The sequence below is a fragment of the Camelus ferus genome, chromosome 21 (assembly GCF_009834535.1).
Source record: "Camelus ferus isolate YT-003-E chromosome 21, BCGSAC_Cfer_1.0, whole genome shotgun sequence".
In the NCBI taxonomy this organism is placed as follows: domain Eukaryota; kingdom Metazoa; phylum Chordata; class Mammalia; order Artiodactyla; family Camelidae; genus Camelus; species Camelus ferus.
Genome location: NC_045716.1, coordinates 3,211,755 through 3,239,071, shown reverse-complemented (window position 1 = coordinate 3,239,071; position 27,317 = coordinate 3,211,755). Strand labels below are relative to the sequence as shown.

General features: G+C 44.1%; 1 protein-coding gene across 1 annotated transcript in view; it reads left to right on the top strand.

Moving 5' to 3' along the window:
• CACNA1E (calcium voltage-gated channel subunit alpha1 E) overlaps window positions 1–27,317 on the top strand; it is a 345,678-nt gene that overhangs the window by 92,363 nt on the left and 225,998 nt on the right. Inside the window, 1 exon segment of the mRNA XM_032463593.1 lies at window positions 698–837. Coding sequence (XP_032319484.1) covers window positions 698–837 — 140 coding nt within the window.

The following is a 27,317-nucleotide window of genomic DNA, read 5'->3' as shown; positions in this document are numbered from 1 at the left end:
CCTGCTCCCGGAAAGTTCTGAGGGCGCTGCAAACACCTGTGTATACACTGCCCGGCAGCCAGGGAAGAAGGAAGGGAAAGCACGGGGTCCACTCACTTTGCTCCTCCTCCTAAGGGACTTTGGAAGTGAGAGGAAAAGGGAGGGTAAAGGAGAGAGGATGAAGGATGCTCAAAACCTGTGTGCATTCACGGTTCTGAACTTCCTAAATGTTTGTCCATCTTCTCTATAAAGAAATCATCCACCTGTCTAAAGTATTCCCCACTAAAGAGAGCAAACAAAATGCTTAACATCCAGATGGGTGGGTAAATGGCTCCAGCCTGATTACATGTGGATGAGAAGGAACTCTTAAGCTTCCAACAGAAGTGAAGGCCAGCAGTGGGAAAGCCAACACCTTCGAGGCAGAGCCAGCACCATCAGTCATCTTCTGGGAAGATGACTGGTCTAGGGTGTGAGCCCCACATCCATCTGTTTCTGCATCTGGCTCCCCGGGCTTTTCTTGCTCTTGTGCACCCCCTGAGTCCTGCAGCACCCTCACTTCCTGCCTGTGTATGGGGCTAGCCCAGCACAAGTGTCCAGGTGTCCTGCAGGAGAAAGGAAAAGCCAGAGTGGAAGAGGTAGCTCGCCAGGGCATGCCTTGCCCTGTGTCTGACGAAGCACGTTCCCCTTCTCACCAGTACCTCTCCTCCTCATCCCACAGGAGAAGACGGAACCGTATTTCATTGGGATCTTTTGCTTTGAAGCCGGGATCAAAATCGTGGCCCTGGGGTTCATCTTCCATAAGGGCTCGTACCTCCGCAATGGCTGGAATGTCATGGACTTCATCGTGGTCCTCAGTGGGTGAGTCCTCTTTCTGTCTCTTTGTGCATGGAGGGGTCTGTGGGGTCGTGATGCGGCTGGTGCAAGGAACCTGGGAGTGGGAAGATAGAATTCTGAGGATGTGGTGGAGAAGAAAGTTCAAAGATAAGATTCCCACGGGCTTAACCATAGGTGCACCACCTGCCGGGGAGGGCAGGTACTCTGGAGATTCACGTGACGTTTGGCAGAGGCCATGGAACCGGGGTCTGGCTGCTGCTGCTTCTGGTTTCCGTTCTGTGGTTGGCTAGTGCTGAGCACACGTGTCCCAGTGAATCTTTTCACGGTAGCAGGCAGCTTGCCTTAGCCTGAAGGGCACTCCCCAAATGGGCCAGAAGTTGCCAGCAGGTGCATTTTCTTTTGGAGGCTGGAGAAGACCTCAAGCATAGTTTCTGAACTGATCACTGAGACTCGGGTTCTGCCAACAGAAGTTTTCTGGATTTACAGATTTAGTTATTTATGGATTGATGCACATCGATCATACTAGGTGGCGTGAAACTGCATCACGTGAAAACGTCTGATAACACATCCCTTTGGAAATTAGTGTAGTGATACTGCGTTGTGGCTGATCCAGCGTCATAGGCGGTGTGTGTGATGGCCGTGCGTTTATTTAAATACTTTCTTTTGGAAATGAACATGGTATGCCTACATGGGGGCTGGCCCAGCACGGCTGGCAGCGTATGTGATGGGCCTTGAGACCGGCGATGATGGGTGTGCCCCAGAGGGCTTCTGTGGCTTCTTGTGTGTCTTTTTGCCCTGGGTGCCTGCAGGGGAGAGGAGCGGTCCAGACACCCCCACCCCCCCAGTCCTGTGTGGGTGTGGCAGCAAGGGATGTGGCCTGGAAATTCCCTTACCCCGCTGCCTGTTGGAGAGTAGTTCAAACCTGTGAGGACAAGATAAGAGTGGAGTGGAAAAGTGAGGAGGGGGAAGGGAGCTACCATCATGATTGACCAAGAGGAGTGGGGAGCAAAGAGACTCCCCTTTCCCAGGGAACAGCCAGAGGGGTGGGGATAGGTGAAACCCAGTGGGAGTGAGAGCTTGGGAGTGTCTGCATTTAGTTGTTTCCTTGTGCCCTAGACCTGACTCTCATATGTTTACCCTTCATATCAATTGTGATTAAGTGAAAGGGGGAAAGTTGAAGGGCTGATGGAATAGAATGTGTAAATGGAAGCTCACGAGCATCGGACCCCTTAACACAGGGAATGGGTAAGTACATAGAGATGACTCTTGGTGTTTAAAAGCATCTGTTGCCTTTACAGAAGGGTTTTCTGAGGGTTACTTTTCTAAAGGAAAATTCTATGACTGCGTTTAAAATGGGATTTAGTGTAGAAAGATACGGTATATACACAGTGTTTCAGAAGTAGATGGTCTTAGACTACAGGATGCCTGGGTGACGGTTTGTGCTTTTTTCTCCAGCTGTATGAAAGTGTGACTGACAGGTAAAAATTGTATATGTTTAAGGTGTACAATGTGATGTTTTGTTATATGTATACGTTGTGGATTGATTACTGCAGTCAAGCTAATTAACATCCATCACCTCACATAGTTACTGTTTTTTTCCGGTGGTGAGGACACTTGAGATCTACAATTTCTGCAAATTTCAAATATGTAATACATTATTATTTACTGTGGTCATTGTGCTGAATACTAGCTCTCCAGAATTTATTCATCTGTAGCTGAAAGTTTGCACCCTTTGGTCAGTGTTTTCCCTTTTCCCCACCCCTAGCCCATGGTAACCATCATTCCTTCCTCTGTTACTATGAGCTTCCCTCTTTCTTTAGACTTCCCACATAAGTGAGACCAGGCAATATGTCTTTCTCTGTTTCACTTTGCATAATGTCCTTCAGATCCATCCATGTTGTGAATGGCAGGATTTCCTTTTTTTTTTAAAGGCTGAATAATATTCCTCTGGAATGTGTGTGTGTGCGTGTGTGTGTTTGTTTATATCACATTTGCCATTCATTCATCGGCGGACATTTAGGTTGTGTCCATATGTGGCTATTGGGAATGATGCTGCAGTGAACCTGGGAGTGCAGATACCTCTTTGAGATAATGATTTTTATTTCCTTTGGATGTATACCCAGAAGTGAAGTTGCTGGATGATAGGGTAATTTTGTTTTTAATTTTTTTTGAGGAACCTCCATACTGTTTTCCACAGTGGCTGCACCAATTTACATTCCCACCAACAATGCGTAAGGGTTCCTTTTTCTCCACGTCCTCACCAACAGTTGTTATCTTTTGATTTTTTGATAATAGCTGGATAATGTTTTAAATGTTCCTAAGATAAATAGTATACACTATATAGACAGTCCCCAACTTATGACAGTTTGACTTAGGATTTTTTTTTTTGACTTTACAATGTGTGAAAGCAATACACTTGGTACAAACTGTACTTTGAATTTTGAAGTTTGATCTTCTCCTGGGCTGGCAATAGGCAGTATGGTCCTCTCTTGTGATGCAGAATTGCAGCTCTGAGATCACGACGGTAAACAGCTTACTCACTGACAACCATTCTGCACCCAAACAGCCATTCCGTTGTTCACTTTAGGTACAGTAGTCAATAAATTACATGAGATATTCAACACTTTATTATAAAGTACGCCTTGTGTTAGATGATTTTGCCCAGCTGTAGACTAATGTAAGTGTTCTGAGCATGTTTAAGGTAGGCTAGGCTAAGCTATGATGTTCCGTAGGTTGGGTGTATTAAATGCATTTTTGACTTACACTGTTTTCAACTTATGATGGGTTTATCAGGGTGTAACCTCATTGTAAGTCGAGGAAGATCTATATAGTAAAGGGCCTAATTGAGTCTGAGTCATTTAGAGATGTTGTGATTCTGTCTAAAAGAAGAGTACTGTGAAGGGTATGTATTATATGTTAAAATTGTGTGAATCTTGGTCTCACTGAGTCCTAGATGAATCGGAGGGCCGTTTGAAGTTTTTCATCTAGTCCATTTATTTCTACTTTAAATTATTCTACATTCATTAAAGAAAATACGGAAAACACGGAAACGTCAAAAGGAGAAAAAACAGTCACTAATTAAGAAAAATTCCCAGTTATTTTGTGGCTTTTCCTTCCAGCCCTTTTCATGCTAAGCAAGCTGTCTTTTCAATGCTTGTAATTTTGCTGCCTTTTCTCAGTGTACTCTGGGCATAGTACATAGTCCTCCTTGTTTTGTTAAAACTCTGTCATGACTGAGCAGTGGTTTGTTAAATAGATGTGCACAGCTTTCTTCTCCATTTTTGTGGTTATCAGAGACTTAGGTTGTTTTCTGGTTTGGGCTGTCGTAAATAATTATTAAAGACGCTCCAAAGAACATCTTTTGGATGTCACATTTTAAGAGGTACTTTGACAGGTTGAAGTACTTCTGAAAGAGAATCTGCTTTTCTGTGGTGGGGCCTGGGGACTAGGATGCGGAGAGAAGGTGGAAGAATGTTGGACAGGACGAGGGAGGGCTGGTGGGAGCCACAGGCACTGCCTTCAGATGTAAGTTGTGTAGTTGAAGGAGCAGACTGGTAGCGGTCAATGGGATCCTCTGTCAGCATGGCCAGAGGACCTCTTTGTCCTCCGCAGCAGGTCTGGGGGCGCACCCGCATGGGTGCAGTGTTGAGCCCTTGGCCAAGTCATTGTCCTCTCTTCTCTCTCTCCACCCAGCCCCGGCATCTCCTGTTCTTCGTGGCTCTTCAGACTTTGCTGAAAGGCCACTGCTGTCCATTGGAACCAGTAGGGCTTCGCCCCTGTTCTTCCTCACTTACGCATTTCTCTCCAAGGAAAGGGCTTGGTACTCTTGAGATCCACGCTGAGGGTTGCCGTTCTGTCTCACAGGAATGGCTAATCAGATTTTGTCTTCCATTCACATGGTGCTTTCATCTACCACATCACATCGCTTCTAAAATGCATATTTCTCTTGCTGGAGCATCTCTAAAATCAGCCTGTGTCTTACAATAATGACGTGATATAGTTTAATTGACAGCATTTGTTTTTTTTAGTGGTAAATAAAACCACGCGGCATCTTAGTCGGGGTCTTCGTTGCAGTGAATGTATTGTAATTCCAGCGCAGGGGGGCAGGCAGACCAGGCTTTAGGTACGAGTCGTCCAGCCGTCAGAGTGAAGTGCTCAGCCCAAGACCACCTGCTCCTTGAGAGCAGATCCAGGGGTTGAAACCGTGCCCTTTGACCCAGGGCATGTGCTTCACCCTGCCCGGTGCAGCACCCTCGCCGGGCTTCCTGACATCTGCCCCCACAGCAGCCCACGCTGGTGGCTCTTACTTCTCACTTCAGCTCCAGGTGTCACCTCACATTTGCCTCCAATGCACAGGAGGAGTGACAGGTGCTGGAGCGCGACACAGCACCTCGGGCTGAGGCTGTGCAACCTCTCAGCTCTCAGAGTGTAGCGGTGGGGAGGGATGGGGTGCTGGGGTGCCAGACAGCTGGCTCGGCAAGAGACCTTCCATCACTGCCCTTTGCTCAGAGACGGGTAGTTGGGTGCCCTGGGCCACCACATTCTGCCTGTGCTTCTGACCTTCTGACCTTTAGAGTTCTTAGGTCTGTAAGTTGAGGGAGTTCATGGCTCAGAAAGTTAATTTATGTGCATTATTCATCTAATGCTCATAATCCCCCAAATGGGATCTTGTTATCCTGGATTCATAGATGAAGAAACCGAGGTTCAGAGAGGATGTGACTTACTAGGAGGTCCTAGATCTGGGATTCGAGCCCACATCTTCTGACTCCAAGTTCCTTCTTCAACACTCACTTTCCCACACCGTCGGTGACCTCACAACCCCATGGCTCCGTGAGTGCACATTCCTTTGGTCCTTGAGCCGACATGGGATGGGCCCAGGGAGGGACATAACCAGGCAGATGGCCCTGACCCAGAGCTGAGGCTTCACATGTGACCTGAAGAGGACCCAAGGCCCATGTGTCCACCCCAAGACTTCTCTCCATGGATGTGGAATAGAACTAACTCCCTGCTGTGGGTAAGAAGGCACATTTCTTAACTGTCATGGTTTGATGCATAAAAACTAGACCAGAAATTCCAGCTTGTTTCACTAATTGGCTTGTTCTTTCTTTCATTCATTCATTTATTCATCCATCCATCCATCATTCATTCATTCAACAAAGCTCATGTTGTTGGATATTCAAGCAAATTCTGGGCTGAGAAACACCAAAGTTTATGTATTCTCATTTCTTCTAAAAGACAGTGGATTCTACTATTTTTTGAAACAAATTATTACCTAACATAACTTGAGATCTCTCTTGGTTACAATTCGGGAGATGCTATTTCTAAACAGTTGTTAGGCCACCTGGAGAATCCTAAATTATTTGAAGTCCTTATTATCTATTAGTTTTAATAAGAAGTCACCATACCTAAACTAGATGGGCAGTGATGCACTCAGAGGCACTTCTACACCATGGTTAGGAACAGGGGGGTGAGGGCCAGGACCGTGTCTTTGAAGCCCGTTCATCCGCATAGCCCCTGTGCCTGGACTGGAGTAGGTACATTATAAATGCTAATTGAATTGAATCACTTGCTCCATCCCAGATTCTTTGGTCACCGATAGGATACAAAAGAGAGTGCTGGCGGAAGCCTGGGGCTGGGAGTAGGGAGTAGGGAGGGGTCGCCCACCCCCAGTCCTTCTCCTAGACCTGGCTGAGACAGGCAGTATCTCCATCTCTCTGCTGTAGCTACGACTCGGCCCAGCTGCCCACATTCTGATCACTCTGTCCGAGACGTGAAAGCTGGGAACTCAGTCTCTGGGTTAATAACAGATTAGCAGGCTTCCTGGCTTTTGGGACTACTTACTAGTTTCTCAGTGTTACCTTTTGGGGATTGCTTCCTGGGTGATGGGGTTGGGGGTGGGGTCAGGGCTGAATATCCAAGACCCAGCCTCCTAGAGGTGGCTGTGGGTGGGGGGAGGGGTGTGGAGAGAGCAACAGTATTGCCTCACCTGGCATTTGCCATATAATGAAAGCTGCCATTTGTCAAACCATATTTCAGAGATGACGTTTATACAAATACTTAACCTATCTACCTGTCTATCTGTCTATCTATCTACATATACATATATATAATGCAATATATATATATATATGTTTATTCATTGCTCAGAGCATGCTTTTCTATCAGTTCTGTGAGCTTTTCTGTGGGAGATGATTATTTTGATTACTCTCTTAACTGCAAGTACATGGGTACAAACTTTAAAGAGTGGACAGGTGTATCTGAGCCCAGGACTCTGCCTCCTTTGTCTGCCAAGGTCATCACCCGAGGCCAGGCCCAGGCAATCACCTGTCCCCACGCCCCTGACTTCCTTTAAGTCCTTTTCTGAGGACCCGCTGTGTGCCGGGCATGGGGCTAGATGTGTGTGTGGGGGGGCAGGACTGAGTATCCCCACCAGGAGGCCACATGTCATGAAAATACAGAAGCAGGACATCCCACCTAGTTCTGGGGGGCTGGGGAAAACTTCCTGGAGGAAGTAACACTGAAATTGGGATAGGAGGGTGCACAGTTAGGAGTTAGAAAGACAAGGATGGAGAGGAGCTTTTCTGGGCAATAGAAGGCTACGTACAAATCCTTGAAGCTGAGAGAGAGATCGAGCAAGCAGGGCACTTCTGGGGAGTTGGCCGTGGAATAGTGAGTGATGCTCCCCGAGACGGCAGTGGGGGCCAGTTGAGACCACTCAGAGGAGCTGGTACTGTAGCCAGGAGGCAGTGGGGAGCCACTGAAGGCTTTGAGCAGAGGTGGAATGATGGTTCTAACTCTGCACTGGATGCTGCGCAGGTCTTTTTTTATCCTGGCACGAACACTGAGAAGAGGGCACGGAAAGGAGAGGGGCGCCACCACCCTACCCTTAGCTGCAGTTTGAGAGGATGTGCATGACCCAGCAGAGAGCGGAAGGATGAAGGGAAAAGGGAACGGGGAGGAGATGCTGCAGCCTTGCTGGGAGCCACCATTGTACGTGCCCAACTTCTCACCAGTGGCACAAGCGGAGAGGCTCAGCCTGCAGCCCATCAGTAGGAGGATGGTATCTGGAGCTAAATATACATCAATAGGTATTTTTAGAGGGTTTCTGTAAGGAGGCTGCCCTAATACATGAGTTTCCTGAGCAAAGATCGAGGAAAGCACAATTTTCCTCCCAGAGCACTGATTCTCCAGAGCTGAGAATGTGGGGGAGGTGTTGCAAACGCAGTCCTGGGGCCCCCAGCCCAATTTAAGTCTCAGTGTAATAGTATGACAACACTTGGTGTTTATATAGCATCTTCATGCCGGTGAGCCTGGCGAGATTTTACAGACCTGTCTTTCACTCATCCTCTCTGCTCTGAGTGGGTGAAGCAGGGAGGTGGGGAGCAAGGAGGAGATGGGTAAAGGAGGAGGCATTGGCCCTTGTCGTTTTGGAGATGGGGAAACTGAGGCTGAGTGAGGAGATGTGAAGGGCTGGGGGCTACTCAGAGGAGCTGAGTCCGTAGGAGGAGCTGAGGTTGGCCGAGCCTTCATGCTGGTGTCGGGGTGCTCCGCTCAGCTTCCTTCTCCCTGCAGAGTTGGTGGCCGCTGGTGTGAAAGATCTCCATCTCCTGCCCAGCTCCTTGGTCATTTCTAGCTCCACTTTGGGGAAACACAGGTGCCACTCATCACGTCTCCTTTCGTCAGTACATTATTTCTCTCATAATTGCATTTGCCTCCAGATGGGTGCATGATGGAAAAGATAGTTAGAATATGGCACTTTGATTCAGGGAAGAGGTGGGCAAAAGGCAAAAGGTGGATCTTAGTGGTCTCTTCTTAGTTCTGTGCTAAATATAAAGCCAGTTCTCTCCAGGACACCCCAACTGAGTCCCAGGTCATAGTTGACAGGCAGTTGAGCTGGGATTGCTCCGTGGGCGGTAGCCAATGTCTTCTTATATATGTCCTCTTTCTCTGTATTGAGATTAATCTTTGATTCATTCAACAGATGTTTATTGAGTATGTACTAGGTTCTGGGTGTAAGACGTTGCTGTTGGGATGGTTTCTCTTTCCTGAAAGGCTGCTACTTGTCACCTCCACTGGTTGACAGAAGCTCAAACTGGGGAGAATTGAGTGGGGGCCTGAATTGGCCTGAGGATCAAGAAAGAGGAGGAAAAGTCGGAGGGAGTGGAGGAAGCTCCAGAATCCCCAGGTGGTTTGGTTTGGGTATATTTTTCTGTCTTTCTATTCATTCAGGGTAACAGAGAAAGAAAGGATGGCAAGGTGCTGTCGGAGCCAGACCGGCGCCCTGGGCCTGGCACTGCCATTTTAAGGCAGTTTCATGCATGCGCTCTTAGGTGTGAGCGTGAGGGTGGGTGGAAAAGGGCAGCAGGGGTGAACATTCCGAGGCAGGATTGCAAAGCAGAGATGGCTACAGCATAAATGTTCATTCTGTAGATCTACAAGATAGACTGGTTTACGAGATAGACTTGAGAATTACAAGGAGTGTTTACACTTCCATTCTGTGGGTGATGTTACATCTCCGCCTTTGAGGAGAGCTTTTGTGCACGTCTGTCTATATTGTCGATAGAGTCCACAGTTAAGTATATACGCATCAGTGTGAAATGCGAAAGTAATACAGCAGTGCTATTTAATGTGTGTTTCCCTGAAGTCAGGAAATAGCAGATCTGAGAAGTGCTGAGTGGTTCCCAAAGGGAGCGGTGCAGATGCCGAAAGGAAAAGGAGGGTGTGCTGGGCTTGAGGAGAGCGTGCAAAAGAAGGTTAAGTCCAAGGGCCCTAAAACGTAACTGCGAGATTTTAGACCTGGGGGAATGAAACATTTGTCCTGCGTTCCCTTATTATTTTTCACAGAAGAGAAAGCTGAAGTGTAAAGAAATAAATCAGATTTTTTTTATTGGTTGGCTGGAATACATGTATGTGCGACTTATATGGAAACAGAGTTTAATACAGTGGACTAAATGATTCAGGGGCCCTGGGTCCTGGTCCTGACCCTGCTGTACCCTCTCTCTCTCTGATACCCAAGTGTGATACTGGGTGATGCCCAAACCATCCCAGCTCTCCTCCGTGAAACTTCATTTATGAAGTGCACCTGCACTAGTTCCTGCACCAAGTCTTTGACAAGCAAATGCGATCGTGACGATGAGGATGCTGGTGGTGGTGGCTCCCATTTTACCAGGCACCTGCATGTCTTGTTTTAAATAAGAAGCCTTCATATACTATCTCAGCCCTTGCATAAATCATTTTAAGTATAGAAACATAAAGCAAAGCAGATATTATCTCCATTTTACAGTGGAGGAAACTGAAACTCAAAGAGGCTAAGTCACGTGCTCGAGGCCAAACAGTTACTACGGGGAGGGGTTGGCATTTTCAATGTATTATCAGCAATTCTAAAGCACATGCGTTGTCTGGTGTCCGCGGTACAGCACAGCCGTCTCAGCAGAAGCGTTTTGAAAGACAATGAAACAAAATACGAAGTCAGAGAGCACTAATACTTCCCCCTGGCTCAGAGATCGTATGAAGATAAATGTTAAAGCACATATAAAGCATCTTGAGTACCTTAAAAAAAAATAGATGTTTAAAAATGGAAAATGTTCAAAATACGGTCATTCTGTAGGCCTCATACTCATTTATCTCCATAAAACTTGCAGCCACGGAAACAAGTTCCACAGTCACCTATGGCTTTCAAGGCTGTGGCTAATTAAAAATTTCCCATTAGTTGTCATTTTGTTTCAAGACAGAAGCTTCCTCCAAATTGAACATGTGATACAGCTTATTTCCTTTTAGAAAGTATCTAATTTTATCAGAACTAGTCAATTCCTTCTATGGTTATTATCAACAGCAAGGAAGAAATTCCAAGTAAAAGTTGAAACAGAGGCTTTCATTTTTAACCTTATCAACAATGAAAATACTACTACTTTTTTTTTTTTTTTAACTAATGTCCCCTTTCTTTGTCTTCGTCCTCTGGCCTCACCCCCACCCCCTTCACACAAACATATGCAAGGCAGAGGCCTCTGGATGCCACAAAGGAGGGCTGAAGAGAATGCCCTTCCCCCAGGAGGAATGTCCAGCCGGAGGGACGGTGCACAGAACTCTGGTCCTCGCTCTGAGGAGAGCTGACAGGAAGGGCTGAGCTCTGAAGGCCTCCCCCTTTGGCTTTCATTTCCTTCCGTCTCGGCTGCCACTCTTCTGTCAGGAGCCTGGGCCTTGGTGACAGAATGGTTAGGAGAGGGGTTCAAGGTCATGGCTTTTCTTTCTGGCCTCAAACTCTGGGACAGTGACTGGGAAGCAGAGTGACAGGTGTGGCTGCTTCACACTTGAGATTGTGTTTATAGTGAAGTCTCATGATGGACGTCACCGTGGTGGGGGGGGGGGTCCCACGCATCCCCCACCAACCCTCTAGGGCCAGGCTGGTCTTTCCAGAGTCCTTCCTTGGTCCAGGACCACACGACTGGCCCCGGGGAGCTGAAGTTGGTGTGGGGTATCTTTGCTGTTGAGTCTTAATCAAAACTCTTGCCAGGAGGGGGTAGCTCAGTGGTAGAGCGCATGCCTAGCATGCACGAGGTCCTAGGTTCAATCCCCAGCTCCTCCATTAAAAATAAAGAAGGAAATAAACCTAATTACCTGCCCCACCAAAAGGAAAAAAAAAAAAAAAACCAAGACACCAGGGATAACCAGAATGGAGTTTCTCTGGGCCCCGGCCCACTCAGGGCTAGGCACACCTAGCATCCATATCGGAAACTCCGAATTATGAGGGAAGACATAGGAGGAGCCAGGAGAAGACAAGGATGAAGAAAGGATAAGGCACCCGGTGTTAACTGAGTGCCTTTAGGTTCCAAGCATCGTGCTGACCTGACTGTGAGGGATACAGCCCCGGACAGAGATACAGCTTCTGCTGCCTTAGAGCTTACCGTCTAGCAGAGAGGACGGATATTAAATCAAACTTAAATTTAATGGTGTAGAAAGTGCTGCCAAGGAGAAGTGTGCCGCGCTGAGAGGGGTTTAAATGGGGGCTCTAACCTCATCAGAGGGGAAGCGGGTCAGGAGGTTGTAGCTGATGCAACCTGGAGATGGCGTGGCCCTTAGCTAGGAAGTCTTCACTGGAGGAAGGGAAGAGGATGGGAAGAGGGTAGGTGGAGGGCAGGGCAGGTGTGAAGGGCTGGAGACAGGAGAGGGCGTGGCAGGTCTGGGGAACAGAAAGAAGGCAGTGGAGCCCAACAGGTAGTGACTGAGATGACGGTAACCTGAGCGGGGTTGGTGGGGGAAAGGCCCCCTTGGCAACACCAGTGGTGTTCAGTGGGGGGGGGCCATTGGCCAGTTTGAAGCAGGAAAGTCAACATATTTTCAGGAAATGAATGGGGATGGGGTGATGCTTGCTGAGAAGATAGAACTTCCCTGAATGATTCCAAGTCTGCTCAGAATTAGGGTAGAATTAGTGTCTTCAAAGAGTCCCTCCCATCTCTCTTGCCTCCTCCTTCCAACACTGGACCTCAACTATAATTTTGTTTAACCTATTGGAACTGTACCAAAACCCAGTCTCTAGACCTTGTAATCTAGCCCAGTCTGTGCTAAAGATCTGTTAACCCCTGCCTGGAGCATGGACATGGTCCCTGCCTTCTGGGTTCACCCTCTGAGTATCTCCTGCTGAGTCAAATAATGGGTGAGAATTGATGAGTGTGTGGGCTTTTATTTTTGATGTTCAGCCGAGAAGTTATTATAAAAATGCTTTTCTGAGAACATTGCTGTATGATTATTATGATTTTTATTTTTCTGATAGAACAATAGTCAAAAGATCAGGCCAGCCCACATGCTTGTTTATGGGATGTTTCCCTTTTTCCTGCTCTCCAAGCCTGTGACACATCGTGAGGCTGAATCTGGATCCTAGTTGAACTCTGGTTAACAACCACCATAAATACACCATTTTGTGATTTAGGGACCCCTTCTGGGAGGGAGCTCAAAGTGCTCTGTAGTTCACTCTCTTCCCACTTCTCACTTGGGAAAGCGAAACAGAGGCCTCCCTCCTGGTTCCCTTTCTGCATAAGTGTTGTATTCTCTGCTCTAGAGACAGGTCACCCAGATGGAGGGAGGCTTCGCAGCTGGGCTCTGGTGCTAGAGGTGGGGGTGTGCTCTGCTTACCCCAGGCTTTCCCGCTGAGTACTTAAATTCACATCCTCTCTTCAGGTGAGAGCAGTCAGCTCTTTAATGTTCTGACTTCCTCTTCCCTGCTCTTTCTTTGTTCTCTTCTTACTCTCCCTAACCTTTATCTGTTTTCATTTTTCACCCTGGTTCCGAAAGAAAGACTGGGTGAGTTGGAGGCAGGTGCCAGGGAGGGTGGTGTATTTGTGTGTGTGTGTGTGTGTGATGCTAGTTTTGACAGACTCCTTCTCAGAGCTCTATTAGAGTGACTGACACTCAACCCCTCTTCTCCAACCAACAAATCCAAGTGTGAGGTGGGTTCTCCCTGTTGGGCATCCGAAAGCTCAAAGCTTGACCAGCTACTGCTGCAAATAAAGGAGGAGGAATTTCCACGACTACTTCAACTCCCTGCAGCTGTGACCCATTGTTACAGATGAAGCGGCTTGGAGAGCTTGAACTCCACCGTATGCCTGGTACCCTTGTCTCTGGTACCAAACCAAAGCTAATGACCAAGAAGTCGCCCAGGAATTCAAAGTTTAGGACCAGAGATAGAAAGTTAAAGCAGGAGTAAACCTTAAGAGTCCCTCGTCATTCCAGTCGTTTTCAGTCTGTGGCTACCCCTGAAGTGATCGCCGTGGGCACGCAGACCCGTGGCCGCACCCAGCCTCGGCTGCTTCCTAAATAGTGTTTTCCACAGATGTGTACCGCAGTACCATTTTTCTAAAAAGTGTGTGGGTGGGGTGCCCTTATAATTTATCACATGTAAATACATTCAGGAGCATTGTTGAATAAATAGTGGCATTTTTTTTCTCATTTAGTCAGTACAGCATAGTCGTTAACAGTTTGGGCTTTGTAGACAAGCAAACCTGAATTCCTATTTCTGTGCTGCTGTTTACTGGGGTTGTGTGTAAGTGATTCGGCTTCTGTAAGCCTCAATGTCCTCATCTCTGTAAAAGGAGGGTGAGGTTAGTGGTGGACAATGACACCTACTTAACAAAGTTGTTACGAGGCTCTATTAATGAGATAACTCCTTCGGAGGGTAGAGTGGGTCTTGGATTTTTGACATTAAAAAAAGAGCCTCATGCTTGAAAGGGTAAGAATGGCCGATGCAGTGTGACGCATTGTTACAGATGAAGCGGCTTGGAGAGCTTGAACTCCACCGTATGCCTGGTGCCCTTGTCTCTGGTTGGAAGGGCCCTTGCCTGTAGCTAATGCCTGATTTTGGTCAGCCTGGCAAATTTCTGGTATGCAGTCTGATGGTGTAGATGTGGAGGGGAAGCAGAAGTCGAAGTTAGACACAGTGCTTGCACTCATAAATAGAATGGTTTGACAGGAGTAGAATATATATGTGTGTGTGTCTTTATATTCACATAAGGGAGCTAGGCGCAGTGTAGTCAGGACACAGCCTAGTTCTGGGGTGGGTGGTTCAGCCTCTAGGAGTGGCTAGGAGGGAAAGATGTAAGTTGGGCCAGTGACACCCAGACCTCTATCCAAGGTTAGGCATCACATGGTCAGCCTTTGGATTCTTGGTCTTTTCGCCATTGATCCAAGTTAACTTGGGTAGTTAATGCTCCTTTGTGGGTTACTTGGCCATCTTTCCTTGACCTTGTGTGTATATGTACTTTTTCTTACTGCCTTGAAAGAAAATGTATCTTTTTTTCACACATTTTTAGCTTGAATGTAGATCTTGATTTGATTATTGCTTGATAGAGGACAGCAATGTTAGCTCTTTAAATCTGCTCCCTGAAGTTCACCAGTGAAAATTTATAGATTCATAGTAAGGCTGAGAAAGACTTTGTGGGGGAACCGAATAGGACAAGAAGGTATAATCCAGAGTCTGTAAAGAACTCTCAGCATCCTTGGCCCTTGCTGCAAGAGGGTGTGGGATGGGGGAAAAGAAGTTGTTGATCCTTTTTGAAATCAGATTTCTCCTAGTGATATGTCTTTCCCATCCATCCATCTATCCATCCATCCATCCATCTATCCACTAATCCACCCACCCATCCATCTTTCCATCCACCCATCCACCTATCCATCCATCCATCCACCTATCAGTCCATCCATCCATCTATCCACTTATCCATCCACCCACCCATCTAACAAACCACCATGCATTATTTATTAAGTGAGTATGGAATGCCAGGTACTATATTAGATGCTGACTGTATCAGTAATGTAAATGTTATGGTCCATTCCCGCACGGAGCTTACCATCAATCCAGGCTTAGGGAAGAATACAAAAGCTCAGCCTGACGTTGCCTGGACTGTACTTAGTAGTAGGGGGAAGCAGTGGTTTCATAGATGGGTACCCATCCATTACCAACATCAAATCATACCTTAGTGCAAAGACCGAGGACTTCAGTGTTAGGCAGACCTGAGCTTGAACTTCAGCTTTGCCACTCAGATGTTACTTTTGGCAAGTTATTTAACCTATTGGAACCTCATTTTTTTAAAAAGTCTAAAATACCTCTGTTGTAAGATTTATATGCTAGACTGAGCAACACTAATTGCTCTAAGAAATAACCCCCCCGATTTCAGTGGCTTAGCACAGTAGGTTTATCTCTTGCTCCTTAAATAGGCCAGAGTGTTCTTGGCTTTCCCTCTCTTGGTGATTTACAGACCCAGTCTCCTTCTGGTTGGTGGCTTTGCCGTCTTCTAGGCTCTTTTGGTTTACATCTCCCCAATGGAAGCAGGAAGAGAGAGTATGAAGAAGGCATGCTCACTTTTTACATTCATTGGCACAGAACAGACACACATAATCTCTACTAACACCCCATTGGCAAGGACTAGCCATGTGACTCAGCATGGGTGCAGAGGAGACCAAGAGATCTAGTCTTTGACTGGGCAACTGCTTCCCAGTAACAACCGTACACTGTGGGAAGGTGAGGATCAGTTTTGGAGGACAGGCAGTGACCTCTTCCATTGTCTATATGAGGGTTAAAAAGAAAATATATATAAATTGTTGGATGTGTTGTAGATATATGATAAATGTTTCTTCTCATTATTAGTAATACCCATTGATTCAGGGAATACTTACTATGCACATACAAAACATTTTACTAAGCATTGGGACTAAAAAGGTAAATAAGGTGTCTGCCCTCAAGGAGCTTTCAGTCTGATACAGAGGTAGCATCTGTATACTGATCATTTTAATTTGCGCTCAGCACCATTTGACCAGGAGGAAAGCTTGCAAATCTGTTTTGTCCATTCAGCTTTCCATCTATCCGTCTCTCCACCTTTTATTAAATGCTTACTGTGTACCAGGCCTAGTTGTGAGCAGTAAGGGGGACGGTTATAGAGTTAAATGAGGAGGAGATGGAAGGTCATTTTGCTCTAATGCCACAACTGGTGACCCCCAAATTGGATACCGGTATCGGCAGCCCTTGAACACGTTTGCCACCTCTTTTGATCAGGCTTTGAAGATAAGCGGGAGAAGCAAGTAGTTTATTTCATTTTATTTTATTTTTGTGTTGTTTTTTCCTCTTCAAGATAAGAAAGCCCAGAGGTAGTCAGCCAGCTGAGGCTGTTTGTATAACGTCCATGTGGGCCTGGGCCTCCTTGGTGGTTAACATCTGTCAGACTCCGTCTCCTGGCCAACAGGATGGAGGATCAGGAGCCAGTGTCAGAGGGAGAACCAGCGTTTCAGTTTACCAATGTCTTTTCCATCCTTAGTCTGTGCAAAGAAGGTTGAGCAGTCAGATATTTGCTAGTGAACTACGCATGACGACAACAAAGAAATTGGAGTCCGTAACAAACAGTTGTGGGTCTTTAGGGGAGGACTGTTACTGCGGCCAGAGTGATGGAATGGTCCTTGGGGATGTCAGTTAGGTTGCTTGCTTTCTGCAGCCTCTGACATGCCTTGTACATGTGGGTTAGCTGAGCAGATCGAGGAGAGCTGTCTTTTTCCAAGACAAGGGAAGTGGCGAGTTTGGTCTCAAGTTCATGACCCTACGGAAAGGAGTTTCAGGAAGGAGTTGCCCAAATTACTCAGCTTCCTTGATATTCCCTGTGTCCAACTCTGGAAAAGGGCGCCTTCCTTCAGCACTTGGCCCTTGTCATAGCCATGACCGGTCAGGAGGCAGGGAGGGGAAGGCAGGATGGAGAACTGGGATTACCCAGTCATTCAGGACTGCTGACTTTGTTGGCAGCTGACAGTCTTTGCTAGGCATGGCATTCAACATTTTAAATGGTTTTTCTCCTTTAATTCGCTTAACAACCCTATGAAGTAGATACCATTATTATCACCACTGGATGAGGAAACCAGTGCTTAACTGGTTCTGTAATTTCCCCCATATTACACTGCTGGATTGAAATGAGACAGTCTGATTCCAGAACTCATATTTTTAACCATGATGCTACACTGCCCTCCTAATATATATGGAGGTGGTGGCTGCCTACTCTGATTTTTCACTCTAGCTACACTTTAACTAACAAAGGTAAAGGGATGCATCTTGATAGATCAGAATCCATCCAGGGGGATGTGAAACTCACTACTGCTTGGCTTTAGTTCCTGGGAAAATGTCTTTTAATGAAGAAGATGAAAAGAACAATAGATTATTGAATTTTCTATATCACTTTGATCTTGAAATCATTTTAGACGTATTACCCATTTAGCCCTTTAAAATAGGTTAGTGTTGTGATACAGGGCAGCCTGGCAGGATGGAAAGAATGAAGGCTAAGGATTTACATCATTCTGCATTTAAAGTCTGAATCTGACGCTGTGACCCTGAGCAGTACTGAACAAGTTTTGTAACCTGGCAGCCTCAGTTTCCTCACTGGGAAGTTAAGAGGTCAGGGTATTTGAGAGTATTTTACGAGCATCGTGACATGATGTCTGTGAAGCGCTTTGCACAGTACTTTGCACACAGTAGTTTTTCAATTAATAGTTTCTATTACCGTTTGCCAGTTTATTGATGAGGGAAGGGAGGCACAAAATTAGTGAATGCATTCCTGGAAATACTCTAAGCCCCACAGAGATTCTTGATAGAGCCAAGATGAAGTCGACGTCCCTGTATTTTCAGTCTGTTTTTATTTGCATTGGGTCATATTAACTTCTAGCATGTAATAAATCTTGGGTGGGCCTCAGGGTCCTGGAATCATTTTGTATTTGATTTGTATTCACAGCTCTTGGTTTACCTAGGATATGGGTTTCAAATTATAGTTGAACAACTATACTCATCTAATGATAGTAAAGCAGGTCTGTCCCTAACTGTACCCAATAAAGCGCAGTAACTGTTAGCTCCAGATAATGGCAATGCTAGTCCGATGTGTATGGAATTCTTTTTCTCTCCTTAACCTCCTTTTTAAAAAAATTCTCTTTCCAGTTCTGGTTTTAAATTTACCTACTGTAAGAAATCCCTCCGTTTCATTTCCTCTCTAGTTCCTTGTTTGCTTCCCATCCCTTCATATTTATATAATCAAAATCTCACGATAGCTCTGTTTTCTGTGTTGCTTTCCCATTACACATCAAAACATTAACATTTATTGTAATAAATTATTTGTTTGCTTTCATTTATGTATTTGTTATTCATAAGACATCATTATTATTTTTTCATTTTTGTTTTCCTTATTTTTTTATCCTATGTTGATCAGAATCTTTTAATCAGTTTCTTGCGAATATCGACCAAATTATGAAATTCTTGTGGTGGAGAAACTGCTTTTTACCTTTTTTATTTTATATCCCATCACTTCCCCCGCTTCTTTGCAGGCTGTAAGCATGAACACACACACAACGCTAAACTCGATGTCGAATTTATAGTCGATGTTTAAGACTTGTTGTATCACTGACAGTTTGACAGTCAAACGCAGTTAATCCCAGTGAGAGACTGTGTTGCAGTGGGAAGCCCAGGCAGATCAAAATTGATTCAGTCCTGGTGCTGGTCCTTGTTGTTGGTATGACGGTAGGGCTGGTTCGTAACCATCCTGAGCCTGAATTTTCTGCTCTGCAAAGAAAGCAGTACTAGCCTTCCACAGGTGGTGAGGGGATGGAATGGAGCAGCACGTGTGAGGGTGTCTGGTACCTGCCTCGCTGCCACGGCCGCCTTCGCCTGCATGGCTTCCTCCATGCCTTCCGCATGAGGAGGCCCCGTACCTAGTTATCTATATTCAGGCCATGCTGCTGCAGAGGAAGGAGCCCATTAAAGTTTGATGGTGCTTCTGGGCGCTGCTGGACCAGAGAGGTGAGATGGAAGAGAAGAGAAAGAATAAGAAATAAGAATAAGAAATCGTGCAGCTTTTGAAGAAGGTTTCAGGCTTATGGTTTCTGATCTGTCCGTGTGTGAGCCTGCCGAGGGGTTGGGTTATTCTTGCTTGAGGTCGCATCGAAGTACACTGGCATCTCCGCTTTGATCTGTGTCCTCCATACCATACGTTATCCTAAGGGGAACTCTTGAATGCAAGCAGCATGGCAATTGTGTTCTAACAGTTTGCTTTCTTTATCAGAGATTCTGTTAAAAGGATTTCAAAGCCTTTTCTTTCCCATTTTTAAAATATATTTTTAATTGAGATAACATTGATTTATAACATTACCCTACCTTGTTTCTATGAACTGCTCTCGGGATGGATTCCCCTGCCTTTCTGAAAATTGCTTCAAAGGGATGTCTCTTTCCTTCTCCCCACCTCAGTAGTATGTCCACCCCCCAACCCTGACCAGTTTGGTCTTGTCTTTGCCAGGAGGACCCAACCCTAAGAATTTACTGGGAATAAACTCCCCTAGGTCAACATTTCTGGAATGCAAATCCTGGGCTTGCACAGACATTCGAAAATGAATTTGTCACAGCAGGGACAGTGACTCAGCCCTGACTTCTCTCAGGGTTCTGGCCTGCTGTTTGAGAGCAGACCCATTTCTCAACGGGACAAGCTGAGATTATCTTTTCTGTGTTTGTATGAACAGAGGGAGGAAGGAACGCCTGCTAGACGATTTTTGAAGGGCAAGTCTCCTCCAGATTTAATTGTGCATTAGAAATAAAAGGTCAAAGGATTTGGAAGAAGGGTGACTTTTTAAAAAATTGAGTTCAGAGACATTCCAGAAAGGGTAACTTCTCACACTGTAGTTTTTCTTTAATTTTTTTCTACCTCCTGGATTTTCCTTCTTGATTGAACTCTTTCCTACACAATGGCAGCATTTCCAACATCACTGTTTCTATCAGTGACGTCGGTAGTCCATGTGGTTACAAGGAAAAGACCCTGACGTGTGTCAGGAATACTGCTCCAGGCACTGCCAGTCCCTTCAGAGCGACAACCCCAGGTGCAGCGGATTCACGTGCAGCCTGGAAAGCTTGCATAGATGGGCATTAGGGGTCTTGAATCCCCTAAAATGGTATTCTAAGTTAGTATATATGAACATTTTTCCCAGGGAGAGGGTCCATAGCTTTTATCAAAGGAGCCCGTGACCCCTATTTTAGGACCATTCTATTAAATAATCTCTGAGGAACCTACAAGCTTGAGAATTTATTTGGGTTTTATTATCGTTCCCATCATGTGGACTTCTCTGTTACATTTGACGTCTGCATCAACCCAAGACCTCCTGCCCATTCCCGCTGTCTCTCTCCTCATTGGGATTATCATCAGTGGTTCCATTCCCTACAAGGGCATTGTAACCTGACTTCTAGCCACAGGTTTGCCTCTGAGCTCATCTGTTACCACGGGTGCTGTTGAATCATTTCTTTCTTTGTACCTCTCTCCGGATCAGGACCTTTTGACAGACTTGTCTTTCCTCTTGGATATGGAAAGGCAGCTCTTTAGCATCGCCTCCCCGACGTCCATCAGCTGACTCTCTTCCTTCCCTGATTCCCACTGCCCTTCTTGTGTCATTCCTGTCACCAAGGGCTCCTTCACCCCCACAGGGCAGACTCGGAGGTGCCTTTCTCATCTCTACTTGCTGTCACCTGCTTTGTTTATACCCTGCCTGCCTTTTTCTTTTTCAAAATAATCTATGACATGAAGTTCTGTGGGAACCAGCTGAAGACCTTGAGTCCTCAGGAAGGTAGAGCCCCTTCTCCGGACTCCCTCTGCTCTTATCTGCATTTTCCCTTCAGCAGGCACTTTGTTTCCTCTTTGTTATTCCTGTGGTTCCCTTGTCTCGACACTGAGATGGAGGGTGGGGTCCTGTTCTCCTTCCCTCTTCACTAGGGCGACTTGGGTTTTCTCAGACTCATAATACATGCCCAACAAAGGCAGGATGAAGGAGGAGGTTAAAAGCAAGGGTCTGTTCATAGCTGTCCATGAAGCTGAGTGAGGAGGAGTGGGTAGGAACCATGGGTCCAGCTTAAGCTTTGTACTCCAGCTTCATGATCTGCCCTGGTGTGTTTCCCCATCCTGAGTCCATGTAGCAGGGACGTAAATATAGGCCATGACAGAATCTTAGCTCTGGTAGTGGTGTGTGAGGGGTACTCAGCTCCTGATCCAGCTGAAGGTGGAGATCAGGGTGCCATGGGGTGAAGTACTTTGATCAGGACTCTGGGGGAGGGCAGTGGTTTCTCCCCTTCTCTTTCAGAGGCAGCCCTATCCCATGTGAGTTATCCAATTAACTCAGAGGATGCTGTTTTCTTTCTCCTTGTGCTTTGTTGTTTTTTTATTTAAAATAAATGATTAATACTGCCAATTGTCAGATTGGGACAGATTCCTTTCCCTTCAGTCTTCCTTACCCCTTTGCCCTGCCTTCCTGGACAGTTAGCAAAGTGTTTGGTCTTTGGTTTGGATGAATAATTGATTCAGAGGCTTTGTTAATGATTCATGGCCCATATGGTGGGGCAACAGGGTGAGTGTGAGTGTGTGTGTGTGTGTGTGTGTGTGTGTGTATGAACAGCACCTCATACAAAGGTCATAGGCTTCTCCCTGACTCGGTGGAGGGGATAGTGCAGACCATCCCCAGGGCAGAACAGACTGCACGTGATCTTTCTCTCTGTGTTGTATTAAAGGTGAGAGGGTTGGAGCTTCTCCCAGGAAAGCAAGGATCTCTATGGATGTGTGCATTTCAGTCCTTCTAGATGAGTGGTTCTGTTTTTGATCAGGTTAATCACTGAATGGGAGTTTAAATTAGCTATTCACTCTCCCCAAGATGAATGGCTAATTTGATTTTCAGAGCATTTGAGAAAAGGGGATACCTTGCTTTCCTTCCTTTGCTTTACTGTATTTCACACCTTCCTAGTCAAGGAACATTTTTTTATTCACCTACAGCTTAACCTAGATACTCCCTGCTACAACACTAATTCAGTTTCCTTGAATGTCTCCCTCACTGGAGAAAGAACACCTGGTTATCATTTGTTTTATAGTTCTTCCTTGTCTTTGAAAACTATCTTTAAATACTCGTGTGCATGACACAATAGGACTGACGCCTAGCTTGTAGGAGCGTGACATTCCCTATTATAAACCCTCTCAGTTTTCATCATTTTATAGGGAAAAATTGGGACTCCTGAATATGCTGTGACCTTTGGAATCCAGCTAAGAAAAAATAATTTTGTTACCCAAACAGAGTTTATTTTTTTCTTAGTCAGTCGGACTCCACATTTTCTTATAGGCAGCTGAGACAGAGGCAGTGTAGAAGATGCAGGACTCTGTGTAGCTGTGGCAATATGTTTATTGGTCATTTGGGTTTTACAAGAAAGTCGTAACGATATTCCCCTGTATTTCCTAGTACTGTTTTAAAATTACACTTCTTGTATTTAAGTTCTAATCCTTCTTGAATTTATTTTTGTGCTATTATGTGAAGTATGAAGTATACCTATGTGTTTTTCCATAGGTTACCAATTTCATTTAGTGAATAGTACATGTTTTGCCTTCTGACTCTGACGTCACTTCGCTTTCTACGCCAAGTTCCTTTATATGCATTGTTTTTAGGCTCTCTTTTCTAGTCCATCAGTTATTATTTGTCTATCCAATTGGTGACTATTTATAATGCTCTTTGATAACTGATAGTGCTAATCATTTCCTCTCCATTTGTCTTTAAAATGAGTTAATCTTGGGCGCTGTAGTTTCATATGAATTTAGAATTAACTTGTCAAAATCTTAAATTTTGTTTGAAAATGCAATGTACTTAGTGATTAGTTTGGAGAGAATTGACATTTTTACAGTATTGAGTCTTAACCAATATCTCTTCGTTTATTTGGGATATATTTGAGGTCTTATAAGAGTTTTGGAGATTTCTCCATTTAGGATTTGCACATCTTTTATTAGAGCTGTTTGTATGTATCTTATAATTTTATTGTTCTTGTGGCTGAATTAATTTTTTGTACTTCTAATCAAACATTGCTAGTATAGGAAAGTTACTGTTTTTGTTTGTTGGCATTACATTCACCAGTCATGTCAAATCCTTTCATTAATTGAAATAATTTATTTGTAGATTCTCTTAGATTATTTATGTGGGAAATTGTATCAATTGCAAATAACTATTATTATATCTCTCTCTTTCCAATTCACGCACTGTCTGTATTTTCTTATCTTCTTACACTTGCTAGAACTTCTAGGACAGTGTTGAATAGTGGCAATAATAGAAGGCTTCCATATGTTATTTCTGATGTTAAAGGGAATGTTTTTAGAGCTTCACCATCAAAACAGGTAGTTGTTATAGTGTTACTGTGGATACCCTTTATAAAGTAAGTAAAGAGTAATGGTTACTTTCACAAATAGCTCAATGTTTTCATTTAATTTATAAACTCAAAGGTTTTGGAAGTTCATTGTGTAGAAGGCTAAACATTGAAATTATTGTGAATGCTACTGAAAATTTGTTTTAAAATTTTAGCATGAACAATAAATTTACTTTTGGAGTGATAATATGCATATGATTTTGGTGCAATATAGTGTTATTGTATAAACAAAGTTTTTTTTTTTTTTTACTAAATTAAATTAAGAAGCCTATGGAATAGAAATTCATGGAGTTCTGAAGGATACATAATTCTTAATCCCAGCCAGCAAAGTCTGGTATTCTCTAAGTTGAAATAGAAGCTGTAGGCAAATAGAACCAGTAAATAAAAAAGGTAACAAAGAAAATTCAGAAAGTCCATCAGAAAGCAAGAAAGGACAGAAACAAAACAATTAACAAGACAAATAGAAAATATGAATGTATGGAGATGTGAGTCCTAACTTAATAGCAATCAGAATGAATGTAAATAGGTTAAACTTACGTTTTAAAATAGAGACCCTGTGATTTATTTAATTTTTTCCTTATGTTTAAAAGATTTAGCTAAGTAAAAATGATTTTAGCGAGCTGAAAAATAGAAAGGGTGATAAAAGATATAGCAGTCAAGTGCCAATAAAAAGAACTGTAACAGTTTTAAAAAAACACTAAGGTGAAAGCATTAAAGGGGACAATGATGATTATTTCATTATGATAAAAGGAAAATCATTCAAGAAGATGTAAAAGTTATGTCTTTTTGTATCATCAGCATAAATATAAGTTAAATATTCAAGTGTAACTGACTAAAGAGATTTCCAACTGGTTTTGAACAAAATGCAACCAAAATTTCTTCTTTCCAGAAAAATTTGATTCCATTTCAACACACACACACACACACACACACACACGTGTGTGTGTGCGTGCATGCGCGCGATCAATGTTAACCCATCCTACCATTGTCTTTTATCCTTTGTAATTGATGACAATTCTAGTACCAACTACTTGATTATTTCTTTACAGAACTTTAGCATTTTCCCGTTATTTTTGATCTTGTGAAATTCACTAACATGTGACTTACGTGATGGTTTATATTCATTTATCTTTCATGCCAGTTTTGGGGACCCTTTCAATCCAAAGATTCATGTCTTTATCGTTTAATCCTGGGAAGTACTTTTGAATTGTTCTTTCTTTCCTTCAAATTGCTCCTTCCTGTTTTTCTCTTCTAAGAATACTGTCTTCTCTCCGTTTTCTCTATTCTTTGTTTCTAGCATTCATTATATGTAATGTTGAGGCTTTTCTATATATTTTCTGTATTTCTTCACTTTGCTTTTTTCATCTTTTTATTGCTCCGTGTTGATTTCTGGGAACATTTCTCAGTTTTATTTTCCAGGTCTCTGATTCAGTGGTCTACTTCGCCATTCAGTGTATTTAGTCATTTAAAAAATTTTCTATTATTGAAATATTTATTTGCACTATCTCTAGCAATATTTAAAAATGCTTGCAATATTCTCACACTTACCCCTAAGCTAGTATTCATTCTCCTTGAGTGTAAGTTCTTTGATTGTTGAATTCGTTTCCTCTCTTTGTGATATTGAATTTCCTCAAGTGTTTGGTGATTCTTGATTGTAACATCACCTGTCACATCTGTTTGTGCAGACTGCTTGAAAGGGACATTAGAATACGAGACTGACAGTCTAGTGAGAGTGTAGGAGGAGTGCGGCCTGTTGCTGGGTGGGTCACTTTGATGGCTGGTTGTCTGTTCTTTTCAGGCATAAAAAGGAATGAGGGCACTGCCCCATTTCTCACCCAGCTTCCATGCCCATTGGCCTGGCTTCTAGGCGGATATTCCTTTATTGCTGCCTGGTCCAAGGAGGTGAGGAAGGGAAAGAAGGACAAGGAGGACGAGTGAAGTGCTTGCTTAGTCTTACTGCGACTACCCAAACTGTCACCCTTTTGGTCACCCCTGGATCCCTTCAACTCCAGTGTCCACCATCTGCAGACAGGAGCCCCTGTGGAATCAGCCCACATTTAAGGCCGTTGCATCCTCCTCTGGGGACTGGGAGCTGTGTTTTCTTTTAAAAATCAAATTGCATCTATTTCTGTCCTAAGGGCATTCATTACAATCTCCAGTCTACCAAGGGTTTCCCTTCTTACTTTCCAGTGTGGTTATTATACGTATCTGTAAAATGATTTCCAGGAATTTGAAAGAAGAGGCCACGGAGTGTGCTCAGTCTGCCTGTCTGAGAGAGACGCTGGGGCAGCTTATTCTAAGAACCTCGTTTTCTATGTTCAAGATGAGACGGAGATGGTGGTGGTACTGGTGCTGGTGATACTTAGTTAATATTTGAAAGTATAATATATGTCAGGCATTGTTCTAAGTTCACACTTTACATGTGTAAACTCATCTAATTCCTCAACAACCCTATGATATATATTATTGTTGCCATTTTATAGATGAAGAAACTGAGGCACAGAAGGACCAAGTAATTTACTCAAATTAGTGGCTACCTACTTTATAGAGTTAATTTGAGAATTGTTGAATTAATACATATAAAGCACTTAACGTGGTAGTTGAAATGTATTAAAATCACAGTAAGTGGCAACTATTATTCTTACCAGAGCTAACAACAGACATGCCTGGTAACGGGCACCAATAAATACATGGTGAATGAATGAAAAGATACCAAGAAGTTACATTCCACTTGATCTGCAGAAGCTGTTGGAGAGAAATCTCTGTCCTAGTGCTTTCTTTTGTGATTTTTTTAAAAATGGATTTTTGGACATTGGCCCCTTGGTTCCTGCCCCACCAGCTCAGCCTTTTAAATTTGTATTTATTGAATTCTTAGTGCTTGAGACCATTTTAACTTTTCTGCTTTGTCATAGGGTATGATCACAAGTATGTAACTTGGTTAATAAGTTAAAAAAAATCAATCATTTGCAATTTCTCATATTCAGAGTAAAGAAAAAGATACTAACTTTTGCTTTAAGGAAACTTACACACTAGTTTCCTTAGACATATGCATTACAAACACCTTTACAAATACTGCGTGAGAAAAATTCCCTTCATTTAGTAGTACTGTATTGAAAACCAGCATCCAGCACAATGTTTGGCACAGGGAAGATGTTCGATAAAGTACTGCAGAGAAAATGAGCTTGTAAGTATGTGTAAATTAAGTACAAGTCTCTGCCTCCGTGGGACCCACAGTCTAGGAAGTGAGAGACTTGGAAGAGGTAATTGGAGTGCATCTGTGCAGTGATGCTCTGTAGAATGTATCCTAGGGGCACAGAGGAAAGAGAAGGTCAGTATGTTTGGGGAAAAAAAGCACAGGGGAGGTGATGTTGATTTTGGCTGGTTGTTGAAGATGGATACGGAGTTGCCATAGAGAATGTGGGGAAGGGCATTCAATCAGGGAAAGTGGAGGATATTACCCAGTATAAAGCAAACTGAATTGCAACCCCTGAGAACCTATAAAATGAAATCTGGTCAATGATATGTTAATCTGAAAAGACATCTGTTGAATTTTGAAAGAAAGATCTTGCAGAAGATAATCACCATGGATTTTCAAAGTGCAATATGATTCTGCAACTCTTTGCTTAAAGCCTTGCTTGCAATGGCTTGCTGTTGTCTGGAGCAGAGTACAAGAGCCATTCAGGACCCTTCCTGACCTGACCCCATGCAGCCTGCCCTCCAGCTCTACTGGACTACTTGCAGTGCCTTGAATTTTGTGCTATTTCATGCCTCCTGCCTTTTGAACATGCTCTTTCCC